The sequence below is a fragment of the Anabas testudineus genome, chromosome 12 (genome assembly GCF_900324465.2).
Source record: "Anabas testudineus chromosome 12, fAnaTes1.2, whole genome shotgun sequence".
Lineage (NCBI taxonomy): Eukaryota > Metazoa > Chordata > Actinopteri > Anabantiformes > Anabantidae > Anabas > Anabas testudineus.
Window position 1 is genome coordinate 3,925,210 of NC_046621.1, and position 20,662 is coordinate 3,945,871.

The following is a 20,662-nucleotide window of genomic DNA, read 5'->3' on the forward strand; positions in this document are numbered from 1 at the left end:
TGCTCCAAGTGTCCCCATCGTTGACACCACAAAATAAATCATGATAATCTGAGTGGACTTTTTCCTACTTTCATACACAAATAGTACAAAAGAACGTGGCTGCTACTGTATCTAAACCACCAACAACAAACAAGAAAGAGGCTTGGAGGCTGGCCTATTGCCATCTATTTTGCAGAGATAGACACTTTCCATAAAGCAGTCATGACAGACATATTGTAGGTCTCACATGCACGGGTAGATAGATCTGCTGACATGGGTAAAGTTGACAAAACTGGTTCAGTGCAACACACAGCAAACTTTAACATAACTTTAAAGGAAACTTCTTTTTGTCCTCTTGTGTGGTAATGGTTTCTCCCACCCAACTTATCTTCCATAAACTTACATCAGTTGGTGACTAAGAAGCTTTGGCTGCACTGTGCTTTCTCTGGTGTACTGCAATAATTTTTAATTTTAATTTTGCTCCCTGCTAAATAAAAGTATCTATATAAGATGGGGTGAATGGGATTAGGGATGCACAGAATATCAGGCACAAATATGGGTCCTCTCTGGAGGAGGGTTGAGGCAGTATTTGGATTAGCAGTTGGCTTCAGTCAGGGTGGTCTTGGATTCAGAGTTTCTGTTTAATTTAAACATAGGTGCTCTGGGTCTGCTGTCACTGTGCTGAGAAAAGCCATACTGATCTGTTCAACAAAAGGAGCGACGGTAGGTCTAATTTAAGGCAGAGAGTATCTTGTTTATAACAGAAGTCAGTGCTCATGAATTATTGTTTAATACTGGCACACAATCTACTGTTATGGGGTACTGCATGGATAGTGTTAATAATAATAATATCTTATTTCTGTATTTCCTGAGCCTGCTTCAGGACAAGAACACCAAAAAACATGTCTTTATGTTTACAGAGGAAAAGAAGATTTAATGAGAAACCAAATACAGCTTTTGCAGGGTTAGGGTTAGGGCTAGTACACAGTCCATTGTCATTCACTACATGAACAAAACACACCTGCAAAAACAGTTTGTACCGTGTTGACCCAGGGGTTAAGGTGCCAAATGTCAACCACCATATTCAGCTCTGGACATTTTTTGCATGTCTTTCCCTCCTGCATCACTGGCACGGTGAAATAGAGCATGCCTTTTACTTTTGTTTTAAATAGTTCTCTTAATTTCTTTCATTTCTGAATGCACGTCATTTGGAAGATCTTGTTGATATTTTCTTCAATGAAGTACCCCGAATGCAGAAATGGTTTTCAGAAAGTAAGGTAAGTTGTTGCCTGAGCAAGCTGTCAGCTGCAAGGAAACATCACAGATAAACTGAACGCTCTTCATTGGCGAGTAAAGTAAACAAGGCCTGTCTGGACATGGGCTGGATATCAGTCAGACAGCAAAGAGCTGCAACAGAAAACAACAGGTACTGACCTGTCACTGCTAGAAGCGTAACAGGACAAAATAGTGTTGCATCCACAGCAAATACGTGAAATATCATTGTGCATTATAAATGAAGATTTACTATTATTTCAAGTAGCCACAACAATGCACTGTAGCTAAAATATTGCTGCTACTACTATAACGCTCTGCTATTTTAATATGACTATTATTTAAATCATGAGTCCACACATAGAGTACATACACACACACGACACACAGTAGCAAGGAAAAAAAATAAACTGGCTGGGTTGTGCTTTTCCTGCAAAATCTAAATATTGACTCAGAAACCTATAATCATACACAGTCTGAACAGAATCGAAATAAACAAACGTGCCTGTTAAGTGTAAGTGTTTGTGTGTCTCATGGGTACTGTGGCCCTTGAATGCTGACACTGACAAACACACATAAAAAAGGAAGTGGTTCAGTTTTTAGTGAATACCAATATGGATTCCAACCAGTGCACTGGAGCTACATAACTTACTCTGCATTCTCTATACTGTACATAATGAGGCGAGTTCTCAAATGCTGCGATCATTCCATCTATGTTCAAACATCTGCTTTTGCTTCACGTAATTTAACTTTCATATGACTCACTTACAATATTTTCACATCAAGAGGCTTTAAATTGTCAAGACATAAGTAAAGGGAAATAAAAATTCCATTATGCTCTCACAGAAGCTTTTACAATCCAGTGCCAAGTTTCCAAGTGACATCAGCAGCCAGTGATCCACACAACTGTGTTTTTATTGTGCTGTAATGTTATTAAAATCTCATTAAGTTTCATTTCAGGGTATAAAAAAAAGTTTTTTCATTTGCTGGAAGCTACACTACTGTACTAGGAAGGATCCAGTCTTCATGTTCTGACTTTGAAGGCATTGTTATTTTATGAACCATAATGACTGCTCTCCTAAATAAACGTGATTGATTGAATGAGGCTTTTGTGTAAGCATAAAGTTGGGCCCTTTTGTTTTTCTCAGTGAGTCTTTTTGGCTCATTAGTACTGTGGCAAAGCTGAGACATTTCTGGCAACACTGAGGCCTGTTAGGGACCAGTGCGGATGCCAGAAATGACTTCTGTGAATATACTTTAATATGCCAGAAAAGAAATGAGAGTTATTCGTAGACATTGTCAAAATAAGGTTTAAAATGAGTTGTCACGCTGCCATCGAATTTTCATGTCCTCCCAGATTACTGAAGTTGTTCTGCATGTTGAGAAAATATACTATTCCACGATTCCCCAGCAGTTAGATGAAAAGATTAATACTTCTGTTATATTTCCATGAGATACGATGTCGAAGCCGGCAGCCAGCAAACATAAGTTTAAAGTACTGTGCATGCTCTGAAATTTACTTAAACCACAGATGAACAAATACTCTATTAAAGAAACCATCTAAACAATACTTTATTCGATGCTGTTGATAACATGAATCTGCAAGTTTAGTCCAGATGTGTTCAATTCTTGAACGTAAAAATGAGCAAACTCCTCTTCTCTAGATTTCGTGTAATTAATTAAAAAGTAAGATCCTAGAGCTGATGTGGAACAAAACCAGAATAGCTGTGGTTAATGTGTAATAATACATCATTTATTACTTGATTATATGTTTTATGACAGCGTAAACAGTTAGTCAAAAGTTAATATATTTACCAGCACCACTAAATACATGTTTAATCCCTGATTTGTGTGTGTGCACGACTTGTTCATGTTTCATGGCCGGGCAATTTCATTTTAATATAAACTAAAAAGAAACAACTGATAAAGCGTTAATCACTGAGCTTGAGCAGCGCTGGTATGTGTTTTCACAAACAGCCGACTTCCTGATTCACTCTCTTTTCAGGCTTTATACTAAGTTAAGCTAAGCAGCTGCTGGATTTAGGTGCACAGTGTTTACATTACACGATAGTGCTATCAATCGTCTCACCTATCTCTCTGTAAGAAGGCCAAAATCTGTTTCCCAACATACCGGACTATTCCAGTACACGTTTGTGTTAATCGTGGAATAAGTCATTAGTTAGATTTATCTTAACATTAGCACTTTGCTTGTTACTGATTCACGGTCATTCATATTGATGTTCTTTCACTGAAATATCTCGGCACGTATCCAAAAATCCTGTTATGTCCAAATATAATGAAGTAAAACTGATTAGTTTAAGATTTTTTAATGGCTGTGGCCGCAGGGTTGGTCATTTATTGTTCTTTGTCATTTAGGGTTGGCCACATGCTGAAGTGTCTCCAAGACGCTGAATCCCTGTATGTGCAGCTGAACAATTACAAATTTCAATGAGGCTCAGTAAAGTGTCAAAAACAGAAAATATGAAAAAAATCTAAATAAAAAATGATGAAACAAAAGCATTGTTCAAAAAAATATGGACAAACAAACTGATCAAATTAAGGGCAACCTGGTGCAGACTGACTGATCTGTCAATCAAAGTGAGGAAAGTAAAGGTAGCTGCACCAGTTGTACCCTAAACTGGTCAGAGGGCAGCACATGACATTGTGGTCGTTAACGGTGTAAACATCCTCCTATCTCAGGCCAAAGTGTCCTATTTCTTGCTGCTTTCATTCACAATTTAAGCACATTCAGCAGATTTTATATTCCTCTTTACTGTCCAATTTGTAACTACAAAGTTCTTGCTCATCACAAAGTCTTACCGACACATGTTTAGGAACAAAACCTGAATGACAGTCACACAGCTTCAAGTAAGTGGATTTCTTTCATTCTTATTTTGACCTTACAAAGCAACAGTAGACTTCAACCCATTCATGTTTACTGGATTTGGGCAACTCTGTAAAGAACATGAACATATTTTCATTTGCCTTTATTTAAAAAATACACAGTGCGTCTGTTCAAATTATACACGTGCAAAAATGAGCTGGAACTGGCACTGTGGGAGGTGGAGTTTGTAGGTCCAGCGAATATAGTTCAGGGAGTAAACACATAACAATGAAAGTTCTGGTTCAGCCTCCAGGCCATGGTGTCAGTCCTGGGATTAGGTTTTCCACCAGCAGACCTGAAACTTTAAACACTGACATAGAAAAAAAAGACAAGGGGATTTGTTGTGTTTTTTCTTGACTAAGTAGGTTTTCTACAGTACTGTGCACGTTTTATTCCCAACACAGCTGAGTACCTCATTTGTTATGCTTCTTGTAAATGGAAATATATTCTTGCACATCTTCAGGAGACCCAAGGACCACTGGGACTCGCTGGTGGATGGTGGTGGGCTGGATGTCCAGAATATTCATGGCTCCTGTGGTGGCTATGCCCCCTGCCTGCTCCATGATGAAGGCCATGGGGTTGCATTCATAAAGGAGCCTCAGCTGAAAAGGCAAGAAGCAAAAAGTGACTCAGTGACAAATATATCAGCAACAGCAATTTAAAGCAGATTATCTGCCAGTCTAAATAATACTGTAAAATAAGAAGTATCTGCTCACCTTGCCCTTAGGACTCTTGACATTAGCAGGATATAAGAAGATTCCACCATACACCAAAGTACGATGAACATCGGCTACCATCGAACCAACATATCTACTGCCATATGGAGCAGAGCCGTCCTAAACACAAATAGTTATAAGGAACTTTTAAACCAATATAATACTCCTGAGAATGATGAAGTTTTGCATTCTACATTAGGAGGTTGTAATATGATTTTATGTAAACAGGAACAATTCAATCACTCATTACCTCTGGGAATTTCTTCTTTTGTAGGTACTCTGTGACATCTGGATAAAACTGCTGCGCATATCCTTCATTCAAACTGTAGATTTTTCCCTTTTTCTTAATCTTCACATCTCGATCCACCAAAATGAATTCACCAATTGACTGAAAAAGATGTGTCAGATCATCAGACTATCATGATGCAGTAAGAAACACATTTATTTATGAATAACACCATATAGCATGAAGGTACTTTATTGTTGCTATGTTTAAAACTTCAGTCTTACGGGGTCGAGCATGAAGCAGTTGACTCCCTGACCAGTAGACAGGACCATCATTGTGGCACTGCCATACAGAGCGTAACCAGCTGCCACGATGTTTCTTCCAGGCTGCAGCGCATCCTTCTCAATCGGCTCACCATCTGTTGTCTACGGAACAATATGGGAACATGTCAAAGAGAGAAAGATAAATTAAATGAAAATGCAGACATAATGATGGTGCTAAAGGAAAATTCATTCTGAGGGGATGTCTGAATTTCATACTACTCAAAACCTGAAATATCAACCTCATGATGGCGCTAGAGGAGAGGTCAGGTCACAAAAGGCCTCATCTCCTGGAGAGCATGCATTGTTTTACCACTGCTAGATGGCTAAAATGTTATTAAATGCAACACTGGGCTGATATTGCTTTATTTTGTTTGCATTAGCATGCAGCATCGTAGTTACTAACCTTTTTGTAGATCGCAAAAATTGTTCCAATGGAGACCAGACAGTCAATGTTTGAGGAACCATCCAGTGGATCAAAGCACACAATGTATTTTCCCTGTCAGTTGAGGAAAAGAGCTCGATCAATGCCAAGAAAGCTTAAAAACCTAAAACAAAGGGCACGTATTCACACAAAGGTGCCTGTACATAGAGCAGAGATGTACATACTCTCTTGTCTGGTTCCACGATGATGGCCTTCTCATCTTCCTCTGACACCAACACACAGGAGGTGAAGGAGGACTTGATCATGTTGATGACCAGGTCATTGGACAGAACATCCAGTTTCTTCACTTGATCTCCCGTCACGTTGGTGCTTCCAGCAATGCCATATCTTAAGAGAAAGTGTTGGTAAACAGACTGAGCAAAAATAAAACAAATGCTATGTAATAAAAAATAAAAATCAAACAACAGGGAAATTATATAGTAATGCACAAGTTGTGTTTTAAAGTACATAAAGTGGGGGATTGAACGCAACATGTGCAGAGTTTACCTTTGAGCAAGTTAAAACTCTCTGCAGCGCTGCCTCTAACTAACACTGAGCTCAGATATAGACAAATTACAATTACAGTACCCAGACAGAAAGTGGGACTTGATCGTTTGAAAGTAATGTAGGAATAAAAACAAGCGGACGTCATCCGATAATACTGAGCTTCTTCAACGTGTAAATGTTTGATGGCTTGCATCCTGCAGTCCCCTCTTCATTAATCATATTCACCTTCATACTCATTCATGCATGTTTCTGCTATTATGTCCACCTTGGGCTTAAAAAAAGGAAAGTTTAAAAACACCCTACTCACAGGTTAGCGATCCCAGCCTTCCTGACAGCAGTGGAAATGGCTTTGACAGCTGTGCAGATGGAGCTCAGCAGGTTTGTCAGCTCGCCTGTTCCCTGGGCCTTCCTGCCCTCCTCCAGAACGAACCTGGTGAGGGTGAGCACGTTGGTATCAAAGGCTCCTTTGTCAGCCATGTTGCTGTCAGGTGTGGAACTGGGTTTGGGAACTAATGTGTTAGAGGGAGGTGAGCTTTGCTCCAAAGTTAAAAAGTGTCTGAGATAGGGACAGGGATGGGGGAGTGCGACTGGTTTAACCAATGACAAGTGTCCTTTCTCCCAGTCTGGGAATGATTTGATTACATCCAAGACTGGGGGGGTTTAGGAGAGCAAAGTTCAGAGATAGTGCACTTTGTTTATCGTTTGTTTTAAAGTAACAAAGGCCTCAGCCCGATTCAATCCCTGCAATCTACACTTTAAAGATGTGTTTAATATTAGTTAAATGAAACACTGCGAATGAACAAGGTCACACTTTCTTATAAAAACAGTCTGATGTTAGATTTGAAGCAGCAGCACTTAGTCTCAACACACTTGTTTCATTGTGTTCATGGTGTTAAAGTGAATAATTATTTGTAAAGCTTTTAAAAGAAACACTGTTTGTGCAGCACTACATTAATCACCTGCCTAATTCCCGTTTCCTTACAGTACATCAACAAAAGCTCTATATGGTTTTCAAGTAGCAGCTGGATTTGATTCATTTTTGAACTGGTTAGCGAGACTAGCTTACGTCAAATGATTAATTTTTCTAATTTAACAAGCTTTAGGCTAAAACATGCAGTCAGTAAAATTTACACATCTCTTCTTAGAACCCCGTTAATCCCAATCCTCTGATTCCTTTTAGCAGAATCACAGCACTTGTCTGGATAAACCACTAAAACTGCTTAGACAGGATTTCTCTGCATGAGCCTAAAGAAGTGTAAAGTTCAAATCTGGATCTACTGTGCAGTACTTGTTTTTATAAAACACCTTTATTAATACATGTGCTGGTTCAACAGTATTTAAGGCGCTGGTGCTCAAAGGGAGTCTTGGTGCTTGTTGTCTCTGTATTATGTGCAAGTGTGCGTCTCTGCAATGCATGCACAGGATTAGCTTGTGGCTGTTTCAGACACAAACATGAAAAGGTTAAAGGACGTTACATGGTGCATAGGTTCACATGAATTGCGTCAGAGACCTGTTTCACAATGTGAAGCAAAAGCTGAACTTTGAACTTAACAACAGTGACCACTGTGAGGTAACAAGTGATAGGTAATCACACTAATCTTGACCTTTTCAGGTCAATGATAAAAATGAAGTTGCATAAAAATTGCACAACAGTTTTGTTAAAATGTTTTTGTTTGTTTGTTTTGTAAAAAACATGAGTTGCATTGGTATGAAACTAAACTGCATTAGTGAACTTTCCCATCTTTAAAAACATATTAGAACTGGTTGAAGTTCTCCATTGTGTCCACATGATGTCACTGTACTCACAACAACTTACAAAAATAAAGTGTGGAAAAGGAGATTCTGGGGAAAATGTTATTTTCTGCTGGACCCTGTGTTAATCCATCTTTTCAGCAGTGACTTTCCTGCACTCTTAAAACTTTAATCTCTAACAAAACGGCTTAGTTAGGCAGAAGTAGTATTCTTAGTACTCAAGTAAAAGTTCAGTTAAAGTACAACTACTTCAAATTTACTCAAGTATATATTAAGTATTCCAAATGTGCCTCATAAAGTGGCAAAGAAATGTTTCAAGTATTTCATAAAAAATAAAGTCAAAGATCTCCTACTTATTGTGTTTAAAAAAACATCAAGGTTAAAGTATTAATATCAGATGTTGCATAATATTGACTATTACTGGTTAAAGTACTTTAATTCAGGTCTGCAGAAAGTTGTAAGAAAGACTAAACTCGTGTGGTCTTTATGTTGTGTAATCGAGTCAACAGACGAAAAGACATCATCAATATTTCAGCTTGGACTATTCATCACCTGACCAACTCCCAGGAGCACCTGGTGTACAGGTTGACAGCTCTTCACACATGCGCAGTGACAGTCCCACTCCTGCAGAATGAAAAGTTTCTCCTTGCTCCTTTTTTTTTTACAACAAAACAGAGCAAAGGGGGCGAGATGATCTGGCGTTGATGTAAAGCCTCGACCTTTCACAGATACTACGGCTGCTGATTTGTTTTTTTATTAGTGCATCACACGAACTCCTCCTCCTCCTGCACAGGTGTGTAACTTCTCATTGAATTACCCAAGTTACAGCTGATGAAGGCAGATGAATGCAGGTAACCAGTGAACGCAAACTGGCTTTATCTCAGTTTATAATACAGAAAACAAAAAAAATTGGGAGTGTTTTCATAGTTTATCGTGTTTTGTCTCTGTTTCACCACATGGCGTCAGGCTTAAGCAACATGTAATACCGAGCATTCAGGACAAGGATATGTCTCACTGTGCCAAACTATTTAAACAGGTAATGGTGCAGAAATAAAGTCAAATAAACCTAGCTTATCCAAGCAGATGACAAACTGATACTGTAAAACATTCAAATCCACTTAATTTTAACTACCCACTGGATTCAAATCATAAGGATACATACGTTGTCTCACTTTATGTTTATCTCTGTATCTCTAAAACTTCACACTTTATCTCTTGATTTGATTTTTGCGCATTTCTTATGTCTCTTAATTGTTTTTAGTTTTCCCTAGTCGCTCTGTAACATTCATCTCACAGCAGCAGAAATAGTACTTCGGGTCACTGTGGTGGACTCTAAGGAGAACGAGCCCAAACTACTGGATTTATAGCTCAAAGCTTGGTGTCCTGTCTACTTCATACAGGCTCTAGATGAAAAGTCAAGTATCTTCAAATGTCAGGTTGAGACACAGTGATGCCACTTTTTGATCCAGAGTTTGAATTTTAAATACACTGAATATTCACTCCCACATACACAAATAAAATGAACACTAGATCTTAGTTAATGTCAAGATCATGTTAACATAGAACACGTAATGTAATTACCATATTGATGTTAATACTTATATATTATTGACATTAACCAAAGCTAAACTCTAACTACACATGAGAATCAGAATCAGGAATCAGAGACATGCAGAAGTAGAGCTGATGTGCATTCTTTACAAAACAAAAGTCCCTGCAGAACCTCCACATGCTGAGAACAGAAGGTGCTTACTAGTGAGAAAGTGATATGGCCTTGGAGAGACTTTGCCTTTTGCTCTCTGTACTTGCAGAATTAACTACAATATGTCATGTCTGGTATTGCATTTCCTTTATGCAAGCATTGTAAGGTTAGCTGATACTGACTGCTGGACCTTAGCTGGGACAGAAAAACAGCTTGAATGAGTGATGCAGGAGGATCTTTCATTCAAAGGCTAATGCTCAAGATGTGAAGCATGCTGTACTTTATCAACAGATCTCTCTTTTACTTCCAGACTTACACAGAGTTCTAACTGGATGTAAAGGGTTTGCTCCATCATTGAAACATATTCATGGCTCAAGGCAGTTTCATGAGAAGTGGGTCAGGTAACAATTACTTTTACTATTACAATAATTGCAATGCTCTCTTTTTATAAAATTGTTTATGCATAGAATGTATTCAGTGATTTTGTATATAGAGCTAATTTATAGAGATATAATGAAATTTAAAAACACTGGAAATATCTCCATCAACATGTGCTCAAAAATAACTATTCACACATTCTTATACCTCTTTCGTTAAATGTAATTGTAAATCTGTTAGGTATTTGATAAATATGAATGATTTCTGTTAGTTTTTAGTTTACTTGTTGGCTAAAATGCATGGAAGATGTCTGGGCTTGAGAAAAGCTGCCAAGAATATGGTCGGGCATTTAGAGGGAAAGTTGCAGTGTAATTATAGAGTGGGTTCAGTCTATGTAGAGAGACATACCATTTGGAGAGAAGTGACTACTGAAAACAGTGTCTGCACGACTGGTAAATCCTCCTCTGTCCCTCCTCTTCTTCTGGGACAGGCACAGAGAGATTATAGTCAACAACATTTCAGTGACAGTTCGATTCTAGACTTAAAAAGAACGGTCACTGAATTTTACTGAGGTAAGGAAAGAAAAACTCAAATCCAAGGATAGAAGGCAGTGTACAGCTTTAATTGTTGTCTTTTTCTTAGCATACTGTAGTTTTGTCTGCTATTTTTGTTAGCAACATATTAGATGTTTATACTAAACATTTATTGTCTATTTGTCTAGATAGTTTTAAACCTAAACTCTTAATGGATGAGATTTAATTTTATTTTAACCTTTTTTTAATCATAAGCTACAAGTGTAGATTTTTCCACATAGTTGTGTTCTACCTAGTGTTTTGGACTATTTATTTTCTTCTGTGGATGTGTTCTGGTTGGTCTAACAGGTCAACTCACTGAAGAGTGTGTTCCTAAATACCTGGGATTTGACTACAGTTATCATTCAGTTGTGGACTACCTTAATTGTGAGGACAGTCTCCAAAACAACACAACCATTAAGCGATTAAGCCTTAAGAGGAGGCCCAAAGCGGCCACCAATAATGTGGAAAAAACACAGAATGACATTTCATCCAGCCATTGGCGTTCTGCTGAATCATTGTCAGCATCCAGCAGTGATGATTCAAGAGTACTTGGTATGTCCTCTACAACCAGACGTCGACCTCCTCTTCCTCCACCACATGCGTCCTCCTCAGATAACAAGTCATCAAGGAGTGAGACATCATCAACCTCTCAGATACTCAATGAGTTAAAGCCTAAGCCTGCAGCAAGAGCTCTTGCTTCACAAAAGCAAAGTTCCATGATGGAAAAGACCGTAGTGGAGACCCACACACATTTGGATCAGGAGGTGTTAAACCAGCCTCCACCTCAGCCCTTCCCACGTAGACGATTGGCCAGCTTTGGAGGGGTAAGCTCTCCAGGGTCGCTCTCCCCTTTCACTGGCTTGGGTGCTTATAATCAGAACGACGAGAACGAGCCTCCGGGCACAAGAGGTGATAAGTTTGCCCACCTTAGCTTGTCTCTGGGCAGTAGAGGCAGCACCGGATGTCTTATGTTGAGCCCACAAAGCTCTGGCAGAACCACTCCAGTTACCAGTCTTAGCCCCATGCGCCTGCAGCATGTCCGTGATCAGATGGTGATAGCTCTGCAGAGGCTAAAGGAGTTGGAGGAGCAGGTGAAAATCATTCCTATCCTTCAGGTGAAAGTCTCAGTGCTTCAAGAGGAAAAGAGGCAACTGGTCTCTCAGCTCAAGGACCAGAGTGACAATGAAGGAATAAATGAAGCTATCTGGAAGAGAATAGAAAGGTCTGATGTGGAGAATAAGTTAAATACTGAGGAAGGCTTTGAGAACATTGAGAGAATTGACTGCAGTGACCTCAGGGAGATCATGTCCCTTACTGAGGAGGTGCAGGCACTGGAAAAAAACATTAAGGGTAGACATTTACAAGAATTACTTGGAAAAGGTCTTAATCCTCTGCATGATAAATCTATTGTTGTAGGAGAATCTCATAAAGACAAAGATGCCATCTTGTGTAAGCCCACAAAGGAAAGCAAATATGTCTACACTAGTCAGGTAGAGATGAGGTCCATCGCAACAGGAGTGTCTGAAGTTAATCTAGGAACTTACATAGAACAGGAAGCAGAGCTTGAAGCCCAACAAATAACAATTGAAGCCTTGAAGGAAAAAATTTGTCTCTTAGAAGCAGAATTGAAAGAATCAGCTCTCCAGACAGAGATGAGCCGTCTGAAACTGGAGCTTCATGTTGCAGGAGCTAGGAATCGAGCTGATAAAGCCTGTCTTGCCAGGCCATCCACTGTAAGCACAGGTGTCGAGGCAAGGCCTCACACGACAAGCCAGGGAGTGGGTAATCACACAGAGGTCCGAGATGCCAGTATAGGGGGGGCAACAGGTGTGAGAACTGTGGGGGTATCTTGTTGTGGGCCTGAACTGAAGAATGTTTGCACAGGACCAGATGTACTCATGAGCCACTGGGAGATCCGGGAGCGAGTAGAGACGTTGGAAAAGTGCATGGGGATTCAGGTTTTTACTAACACAATAGGAGTTGGGACGGAGATACTGTTATGTGATGCCGAAACCAACACAGAGGTACCAGTGGAGAATATAGGGTCCAAGAAAGGAAAAACAAACTATCATTCAGTAGCTTGTGGGGACTGCTCTGTTGATGTGGTCATCTGTGAGGCAAAGGAAATGGTTTCTCAAGGTATGGCCACAGAGCCAGTCAGAGGAGTTGATCTGGGTGTTATGTCAACCCCTCAGACGTCTTCACAGCACACCAACACGGTATCCAGTGCAGTGTCTCGCTTTACCAACACCAAGCATGCCTTCAGCACGGATTCCAGCACTAATACTCTCCTCAGTACCCAAGACAAACACACCAATACCAATCACACTGTTACTAGGGATGTATCTGTAGGAAACAGGGGCAGAAACATCAGGTGTACTCCAGAGACGCGTACAATTGGTGTTGGAACTGCAAATGCGATAGGAAATTCATTCAAACAAGCACAGGAGACAGCCAAGGTAACCCGAGACACTGGTGTTGGGTTCACAAACGTTAATGAGAATTTCCTGATAGGACTGAAAACACGAAATATGGCTTCTGGACCATCTCACCTACCTGATCCCATCACAACAAGGAGCATTGGTGTAGGGGAGGGGAAGATAAGAGATTTGTCGGGCCACAGTGTCCAGCAGTCTACACAGTCCCAGTGGGACTCTGAGCTAAACCATTACATAGAGAAGATGCAAATGCTCCTCGGAGAGCATGGGGACCTGCTCACAGAAGACTACACTGAACAGTACGGTGGCAGAGGCAATAACAGTTCCAAGCTGTTTGGCAACAACAAACCAGCATCACAAGGAGGAACAGAAGCCCGTCATTTAGAATCTCAGCTGCCAGGTAACATTACAGAGATTATGTGGTTTTACAGGTACTCTGTGGTGTGTTCTAGTAAGAAAAAAGACTCTTTTTATAATGGACCTGGTAAATATAGCTTGGTTTTTACCTTTGTTTATTGAGTAAAGTGTACATTTCTTAGCATATTGAAACTTTGGAAGATGTGACATATGCCTGAATCCAAGGTCCACCATTGGTTCATGAGTCCACAGAATAGTTAGTGGTCAAAAACTGTTCTAGCAACCTACTGTAAGTAAAGTTTATGTTGTCATCTTGGTACTATTCAAAAACTTGACTTTTATCTACTTTCTTTGTTGCAGTCAGGAGAGAGATTCAATCTCCTTCTGAACTTTCAGTTGACTCTTCTAAATGTGACAAGGCAAACCCAGCAATCTGTCAGCAGGGTGGTAATGAATCGGAGGTGAAAAGAATGATACAAATGCTGGAGCAGCAGGCATCCTCAGCTCTGCAAGGTAAACACACTTGTTTCTGTGTGTGTGTTATAATCTCAGACAGTTTTGTTAATCTTCATAGCAAATACACCAAACCTTAGCTAGAGAAGAAAGCTGTCTGTGAAAACTAGTTTAGCTTAAAAATATTCCTTTTTCAGACTGCTCCTGAGGCTCAGTTTAAACTTGCGTTAGGTTTGGAGGAAGTGGTTGTATTTGGCTTGGCAAGTTGGTTTTCTGAGGGATACACTTGCAATGTTTGGAATGATATCTGGTTTTGGAAGGCATGTCATACCACATAGCAGTTTGTGGCTGTGGAGCTAAAATTGAACTGGTGTACATGTAGTTTTTTTTTGTTTGTTTGTTAACTGAGGCCTCTCCTAATTCCTGCCTATTGAGTTTATATTTTAATGTTTTGCAAATGTTGTTGTTTCATATATGTTACCGTTAATAAAATTGACAACCATGTTGTGTACATTATGTTGAGGTTCAGAAGCTGATGTGCAATCTTTGTTTCTAGGCAGGTCAACTAGTGCTGGTATGCTGCGGTCTGTGGTGAAGAAACAGAACGGTGACCAAGCCGGCAGCAGCAACAGGAAGAGCATGAAGTTTATGATGGTGGCCACAGGGTAGGTATCTAAAATCTAAATCTTTATTCTATAAAAGCACTCTTGGATGTGATAAATTAACATATTTTGGTCTTTTCCTGTGTTTTGTCCACAGACTGGACCCTACGTCATCACACAAGCTCTCTGCCAATGCGAAGGTCGAGTCTGAGGAAGTGGAAAGTGGAGGAAACAGGAAATTAAGGGAAGTTTCTCAAGATGAAATGCAAGTAAGAAAGAGCAAAGGTGGCTCCATCAAGGGATCGAAAGTTTCTGCAAAATCTCACATACGACAAAGGTAAGTAGGACTCTATGGGGATTTAAAACCATACAATCTCTTAGCTTAACACAATTTGTGAATTAAAAATAATTTAATCTTTGTATTTTGTTGAGCGTGCTCAAGAACTAACGTGTACTTAAGTAACTTGTAGCACTTAATCTTATTTCAGGTGTAAGTTAAGTGAAAAGATTTTTTCAGCATGTCAAGCCTTAAAGACGCACCTGAGCGGTGACACAGCTTTATCCAGCAAAGAGTTGGTATGTTTTCTTGTATTCTTCAGTATTAAAGCCATTGAAGCTCACTGTAACGTTACTCTGCACACTGTGAGTTTGCAAGGTATTTATGAGAACTTGTAAACTTGTAAATATATGAAGTTATTCTTTTGTCCCTTGTAGCAAAACTGTCAAGAAACACTCCAGCAAGAATGGTTCTCTGTGTCCAGCCACAAAACAGCTGCTCCCGACACTGTGGAAGACTGCTTGTCAGCGTTTCGGGTCATTTCACCTTCAGTATTGCAACACATGGTTAATATGGCTGACATCAATGGAAACACAGCTCTACACTACAGTGTGTCTCACTCCAACTTTGGCATTGCCAAGAAATTGCTGGATGCAGGTAGGGCGATACTCACATGGTGACTAAGATAATTGTGTATTATGAAATAAACAACACTTCATTGCCCTGTTGCTGTGAGAACTTATTAGATTAGATTTTCTCAACTTTTCTCATTTTTTACTTACTGTACAGCACAAAAAATATGTAGACAGAATTATTTTGCATGTGGTAGTTAACCCTCTGCATAACTGCACATTTTATATCAATACCACAACAATTAGATAGCAGAGAAAGATGTAGTTTCACAGAAGGGATGCACACTAAACAGTTTCACGGCTTCTCAACAGTTCCACAGGAACCAGAGGATGCTCTGATTCAATGTGTTGTTTGTTGTTTGTTGCTGTTACATCCCTTTAGCCACTAGGGGGCATATAAACTAAGAGTATCAAGGCCAGTTGGTAGCAGCAACAAAACTCTCAGAGTATAAAGGTATTTTAGTACTTCACACTATGCACAAAGTGATACGATGCTTTAGAGAGCCTTTAAATGGTCAGCAGCAGTGAAACCAGATACATTAACTCTTTTCTCCTCACGTCTCCCTCTTTACTCTCTTTTGTTTTTTTGCACTGGGACCCATTGACCACCACTACGCCCCCACAGACGTGTGTAATGTGAATCAACAGAACAAAGCAGGTTACACACCCATCATGCTGGCTGCACTTGCCGCTGTGGAAACGCCGGAGGACATGAGAGTGGTGGAGCAGCTCTTCACAAAAGGAAACGTCAATGCCAAGGCCAGCCAGGTCAGTCTGTTCTCAGGTAATGGACATGATGTCCTCCTGATTCATTTTCTAGTTTATGATGTGGGTACTACTTTGAAAAGATAATTTCATCCTATAAACAGATTTCTTCTTCCATATTAGAATGTCAGAGATGGTTTGTCTTTATGAATCCATATGACGTATTATTGAATTAATGGAAACTTTATTTTGAAGGCAGTGAATTGTATGTTTGCCTGTAAAAAATAATCATATTTCTCCTATGTTGTTGTGCTTTAACAACAAAGACCTGAGGTTATGCAGGCAGTTAATTGGGATTCTAAATGGTTGAGATGTGTAGACTCAGCACCATTGACCCTGGTTTGTGTGTTGACCCCTGATTTCCGCTGCGCAGGCTGGTCAGACAGCTCTGATGCTGGCTGTGAGCCACGGCAGGATGGACATGGTGCAGGCGCTGCTGGCACAGGGGGCAGAAGTCAATCTCCAAGATGACGAGGGCTCCACGGCGCTGATGTGTGCAAGCGAGCACGGCCATGCTGGCATCGTTAAACTATTGCTGTCACAGCCAGACTGTGATGCCACCCTGACTGACAGTGTATGTGAGTCATTTCTGCCACTTTGTGCAGTTTCTGTGAGCCTGGTGGCTTCACGCTGAGAAGCTGAAGCTTTCCAACTTTGACTCACATATTGTGTTGAGAAAGCAGATGGTAAACATTTTGTTAAAGCGGTTTCCTTTTGAGTTGTCAGGGAAACAAAGAGTCTGGAAGTTGTGCATAAATAAAGACTGTATGTGCAGTGTGCTTTTGCCACACTGAAACCTTGCGTAATGTTTATGCTTTTGTGCTTGCAGGATGAAAGCACAGCCCTATCCATTGCATTGGAGGCAGGACATAATGACATTGCAGTGCTCCTTTATGCTCATGCCAACTTCTCCAAAGGACAGACAGGGGTATGCGGGTCAGCAGTTTCACAGCTCTTATACTCGATGCAGTTATTATTATTATATTATTATTATTGTGTGTCTGTGTTTTTCTTAACAGGCGGCTGCTCGTCACAGTGGCAAGTCTCACTCCGCCTCTGGTGCTAGAAATAACTGCGAATGAGGTGGTGATCCCAAAGTCCTGAATGGATGTCTCATTAATGCTCCTTATGAAGTGATTCAGTAGCAAAAGCTTAAGCATACCAAATATAACGAATGCAGTTTCGACACCATTTTGTCAGACTGATGAATAAAGCTAGTTATCTCCAGTGCTATTCATCCTAGTGTAGTATTTGCATTATAAAGTTATCAAGTATGCATGGTAGAGTATATCACTATACTTTATTTATGATAACTAATAGTAGTATCATGCAGTCTTATTATTTGGTGTACCTTGAGAATGTCATTTAATTTTAAAATAATACTACTATTTATAAATGAAATTGTTTATATATAAAAAAACAGAAATAGTAAATAGCTAAAAAGCCAAAGACATTAATGAAAAATATTTTATATTTTATTGTAAAGTAATAACCAATTTATTTGTATAATGTTTGCTGTATATGTACTGCTTTATTAAGAGTCATACTGCATCAAAACAATAGATCATTTTATCATAGATCATATCAACATTAAAATAAAATTATTAAATTAAAAAATACAACTCCTATACTTATTTAATTTGTTGCTGAGAGGATAGATACCATTCTCATAATTATCTACTAGAGTTTTTTTGTTTTGTTTTTATTTTTATAGAAAAAGCAAAAAGAGATACAACATGTTAACTAATTTTAATTCTTTATGGCCGGCTGGTACATGGTTTTCTTTTTATCTTTAGACAACAGCCTGTTTCCCTGGTCCCACTCTTTATGCTAAACTAAAGCTGTAACTCACAGTAGGAAAATTCGTTTTTTCATTCTAATGCAAACTGTAGTTTCTACATTTATGAAGGCTGAATGAATGTTTTGTCTTATGTCATCGTATACATTGACTGTTGAACATTTATTTCATTAATCTGTCTTAAATAATAAATTTTAGATCCCACTATTGCAATTGTACGCAGTCACTGGAACATTTATTATATTCATGTCATTTAGAGAAATAATTGAACTCATGACGAACTGTTTGTTTTCTTGAGTATATATATATATATAAAGAAAATTCAGCACATTAAATTGTCACCATGTTGATGTTTCTCTTATTAAGTGTATAAAGAATGTACCTGTACAAGTAAACCTTCAGTGGCTCATCAACACTTCTTTTACCAACTTTCCACCTTGGTGAACATCAGTGTGATTCCCTCCTTCACACCCATCTTACTCTTTTCCTGTAAGACAGAAATGACTCACCTCTCACCCCCGAGTGTTGTCCATCTCACCTGCTATTATCCTCAGCGATCATTCTATTCACCTACATTAGCTTCTCTCCATTGGCTCTCTACAAAATCCAGAATAGAATTTAAAATCCTTCTCCTCACTTATAAAGCAGCTAATATTCAAGCTCCATCGTATCATAAAGACCTCATCGTTCCAGATTTTCCCAGCAGAACTCTCTGTTCTCAGAGTGCAGGTTTACTTGTGTGCCAGAACCAGCTCCCAGTTCAGGTTCGGGAGGCAGAAACCCTCTCTACATTTAATATCTAGATATCTAGATTGGCTTGTTGTGGACTATGTTTATTTATATCAATATTAGTCCTTTGGATGGAGTTATTCTTGATTATTGGGTTAATTATTTACAATTGAAAAGACTGACTGTTATGTTTTGCTATTTTAAAGTTTTGTTAGTAGTATTTGTTTTTAGTTACCTCCTGTGGGTCATATGGTCTGATCATTATATATGTTCCCCTGTGTGTTCGTTTCTTCAGGTCAGTTGGTTTTTGTCTATTCGGTTAAAGTTAAGTTTGTTAATTTTACTTTGTCTGAGTATTGTTTGGTTTGTTTTATGGACCTTTGAGAATTCTTAAATATGTTTTGTGAATTATCTTTCAACGTTTTAGGATTAATAAAACCCTCTTTTTCAAACATCCACCTGTGTTTCCTTTTGCCTGCCTGCTTGGTCCCTCACACAGACCTCTACTGATACACTGAGCTCCTCTCCTCTCCTTTATCCATTTAAATGATACCATTGCATATCATTACCTTTGTGTCTTCCTTCTCCTGTAGTTGTGTTTCCTCCTCTCTGTCTACCTCTCTCTGTTCTCCTCTGCAGGTATCCTGCACCGACCTGCCCAATGTTTTTTCTGCTTGTTGTTGTCTCTCTCCTCTTTCCACTCACCCCAACTGGTCGAGGCAGATGGCCGCCCACTCTAAGCCTGGAGGTTTCTTCTGTTAAAGGGGGTTTTTCCTCTCGTTGTTGGGTTTTTTTATATGATTCCATATACATTTATGTTTTGTAAGGTAAACCTTAAACACCGTACAGTGCCTTGAGCTCTACAAATACATTAAATTGTATAAATATTAATTTTTCCAATAAATCATGGAGTATTTTAAAAGGGTTTGGACAACAAGGTGCTTTAAATTTTAAACATCCTTTCAGAAGATGACCCGACACAGCCTTGATAACTGATCAAAGTATTCTTGGCTCCATCCATGTTTGCCCAACTGCAAATTAAATCTGAATATCAGCTCTGAATATTTCATCAAACAATTCAGAATAACCTGTGTCCTAGAATATTTTTGGCTGTTTTAATGAATATTTCTTAAGCACGTGGGACCTTCAGCGTTTTTCTTGCAGAACATTCATTCATAAATTAGTGAAACATGCAGTGACACTGAGGGCTTTCCGTGTGTCCCTGTGCTTTTCTTTTCTGCATCTATAGCCACGTGATTTCCATGTAATTGGTTTGCAAAGCTTTTTAAAGTGGTGCTTGTTTGAAGGTAGAATGCTTCTTTAAAAACACCGGGTCGATGTATAAATCGATGTTGTCGTCCTTGTGCCACCACCCTGCCTCCAAGTGTGTTACTGTGTCCCATTACTGCAAGCAATGTGTGACTGAGAGCACTCTGAGTCATTTCCCAGCAACAGCAATAAAATACAATGATATACAAGGTCCACCAACAAAATTTGCTGTTGCCATAGCAACAGTCAGTGGTTTTGAGCAAGTGGTTCTTGGGAACATAGTACGAAAATGATATCTCTATTTCACCACTAATCCAGTCACTTCACTTTGGGCTGTTATTTAAGCAGAGACTCTACTACACCTTATGGCTCATAAAATCAGAACAAAAGGAGCACTCCACTCATTTTTCTTTCTTTTTTTTTTTTTTTTTTTTTTTATAAATGCATATGCATTTTTTTAATAAATGCATAATGCATTGCATGAAGCAAATAGAAAATGTGCAGTCAGATGAATGCAGATTAATGCTTCTGTACAGACATCCCTTCAATAAACTCCTGCTTACAGTGTGACGTGTTCTTTCCATCTATGATGAGTTTACTGACCAGT

At 39.2% G+C, this 20,662-nt stretch overlaps 2 protein-coding genes across 3 annotated transcripts; one reads left to right on the forward strand and one right to left on the reverse strand.

Moving 5' to 3' along the window:
• Positions 1-4,170: 4,170 nt before the first annotated feature.
• fbp1b (fructose-1,6-bisphosphatase 1b) lies at positions 4,171-6,864 on the reverse strand. Of its 2 annotated transcripts, none has more exons than XM_026356925.1 (8): positions 6,636-6,864; positions 6,007-6,169; positions 5,804-5,896; positions 5,362-5,502; positions 5,102-5,239; positions 4,852-4,971; positions 4,548-4,737; positions 4,171-4,436 (listed from the first exon to the last, which is right to left on the reverse strand). In XM_026356925.1, the coding sequence occupies exons 1-7, from the start codon at positions 6,803-6,805 to the stop codon at positions 4,549-4,551; spliced, it is 1,014 nt and encodes a 337-aa protein (XP_026212710.1). In that variant the 5' UTR covers positions 6,806-6,864; the 3' UTR covers positions 4,171-4,436; position 4,548. The 2 variants fall into 2 exon arrangements, with proteins under 2 accessions (XP_026212710.1, XP_026212709.1); XM_026356924.1 differs by having other exon boundaries at positions 4,171-4,445; positions 6,636-6,863.
• A 703-nt stretch (positions 6,865-7,567) lies between these two features.
• On the forward strand, positions 7,568-17,609 carry LOC113158497 (KN motif and ankyrin repeat domain-containing protein 1-like). Its single transcript, XM_026354425.1, has 11 exons — positions 7,568-7,605; positions 11,034-13,573; positions 13,891-14,043; positions 14,540-14,648; positions 14,743-14,922; positions 15,074-15,161; positions 15,300-15,519; positions 16,120-16,262; positions 16,633-16,833; positions 17,089-17,187; positions 17,279-17,609. The coding sequence occupies exons 1-11, from the start codon at positions 7,568-7,570 to the stop codon at positions 17,339-17,341; spliced, it is 3,834 nt and encodes a 1,277-aa protein (XP_026210210.1). The 3' UTR covers positions 17,342-17,609.
• Positions 17,610-20,662: the final 3,053 nt, after the last annotated feature.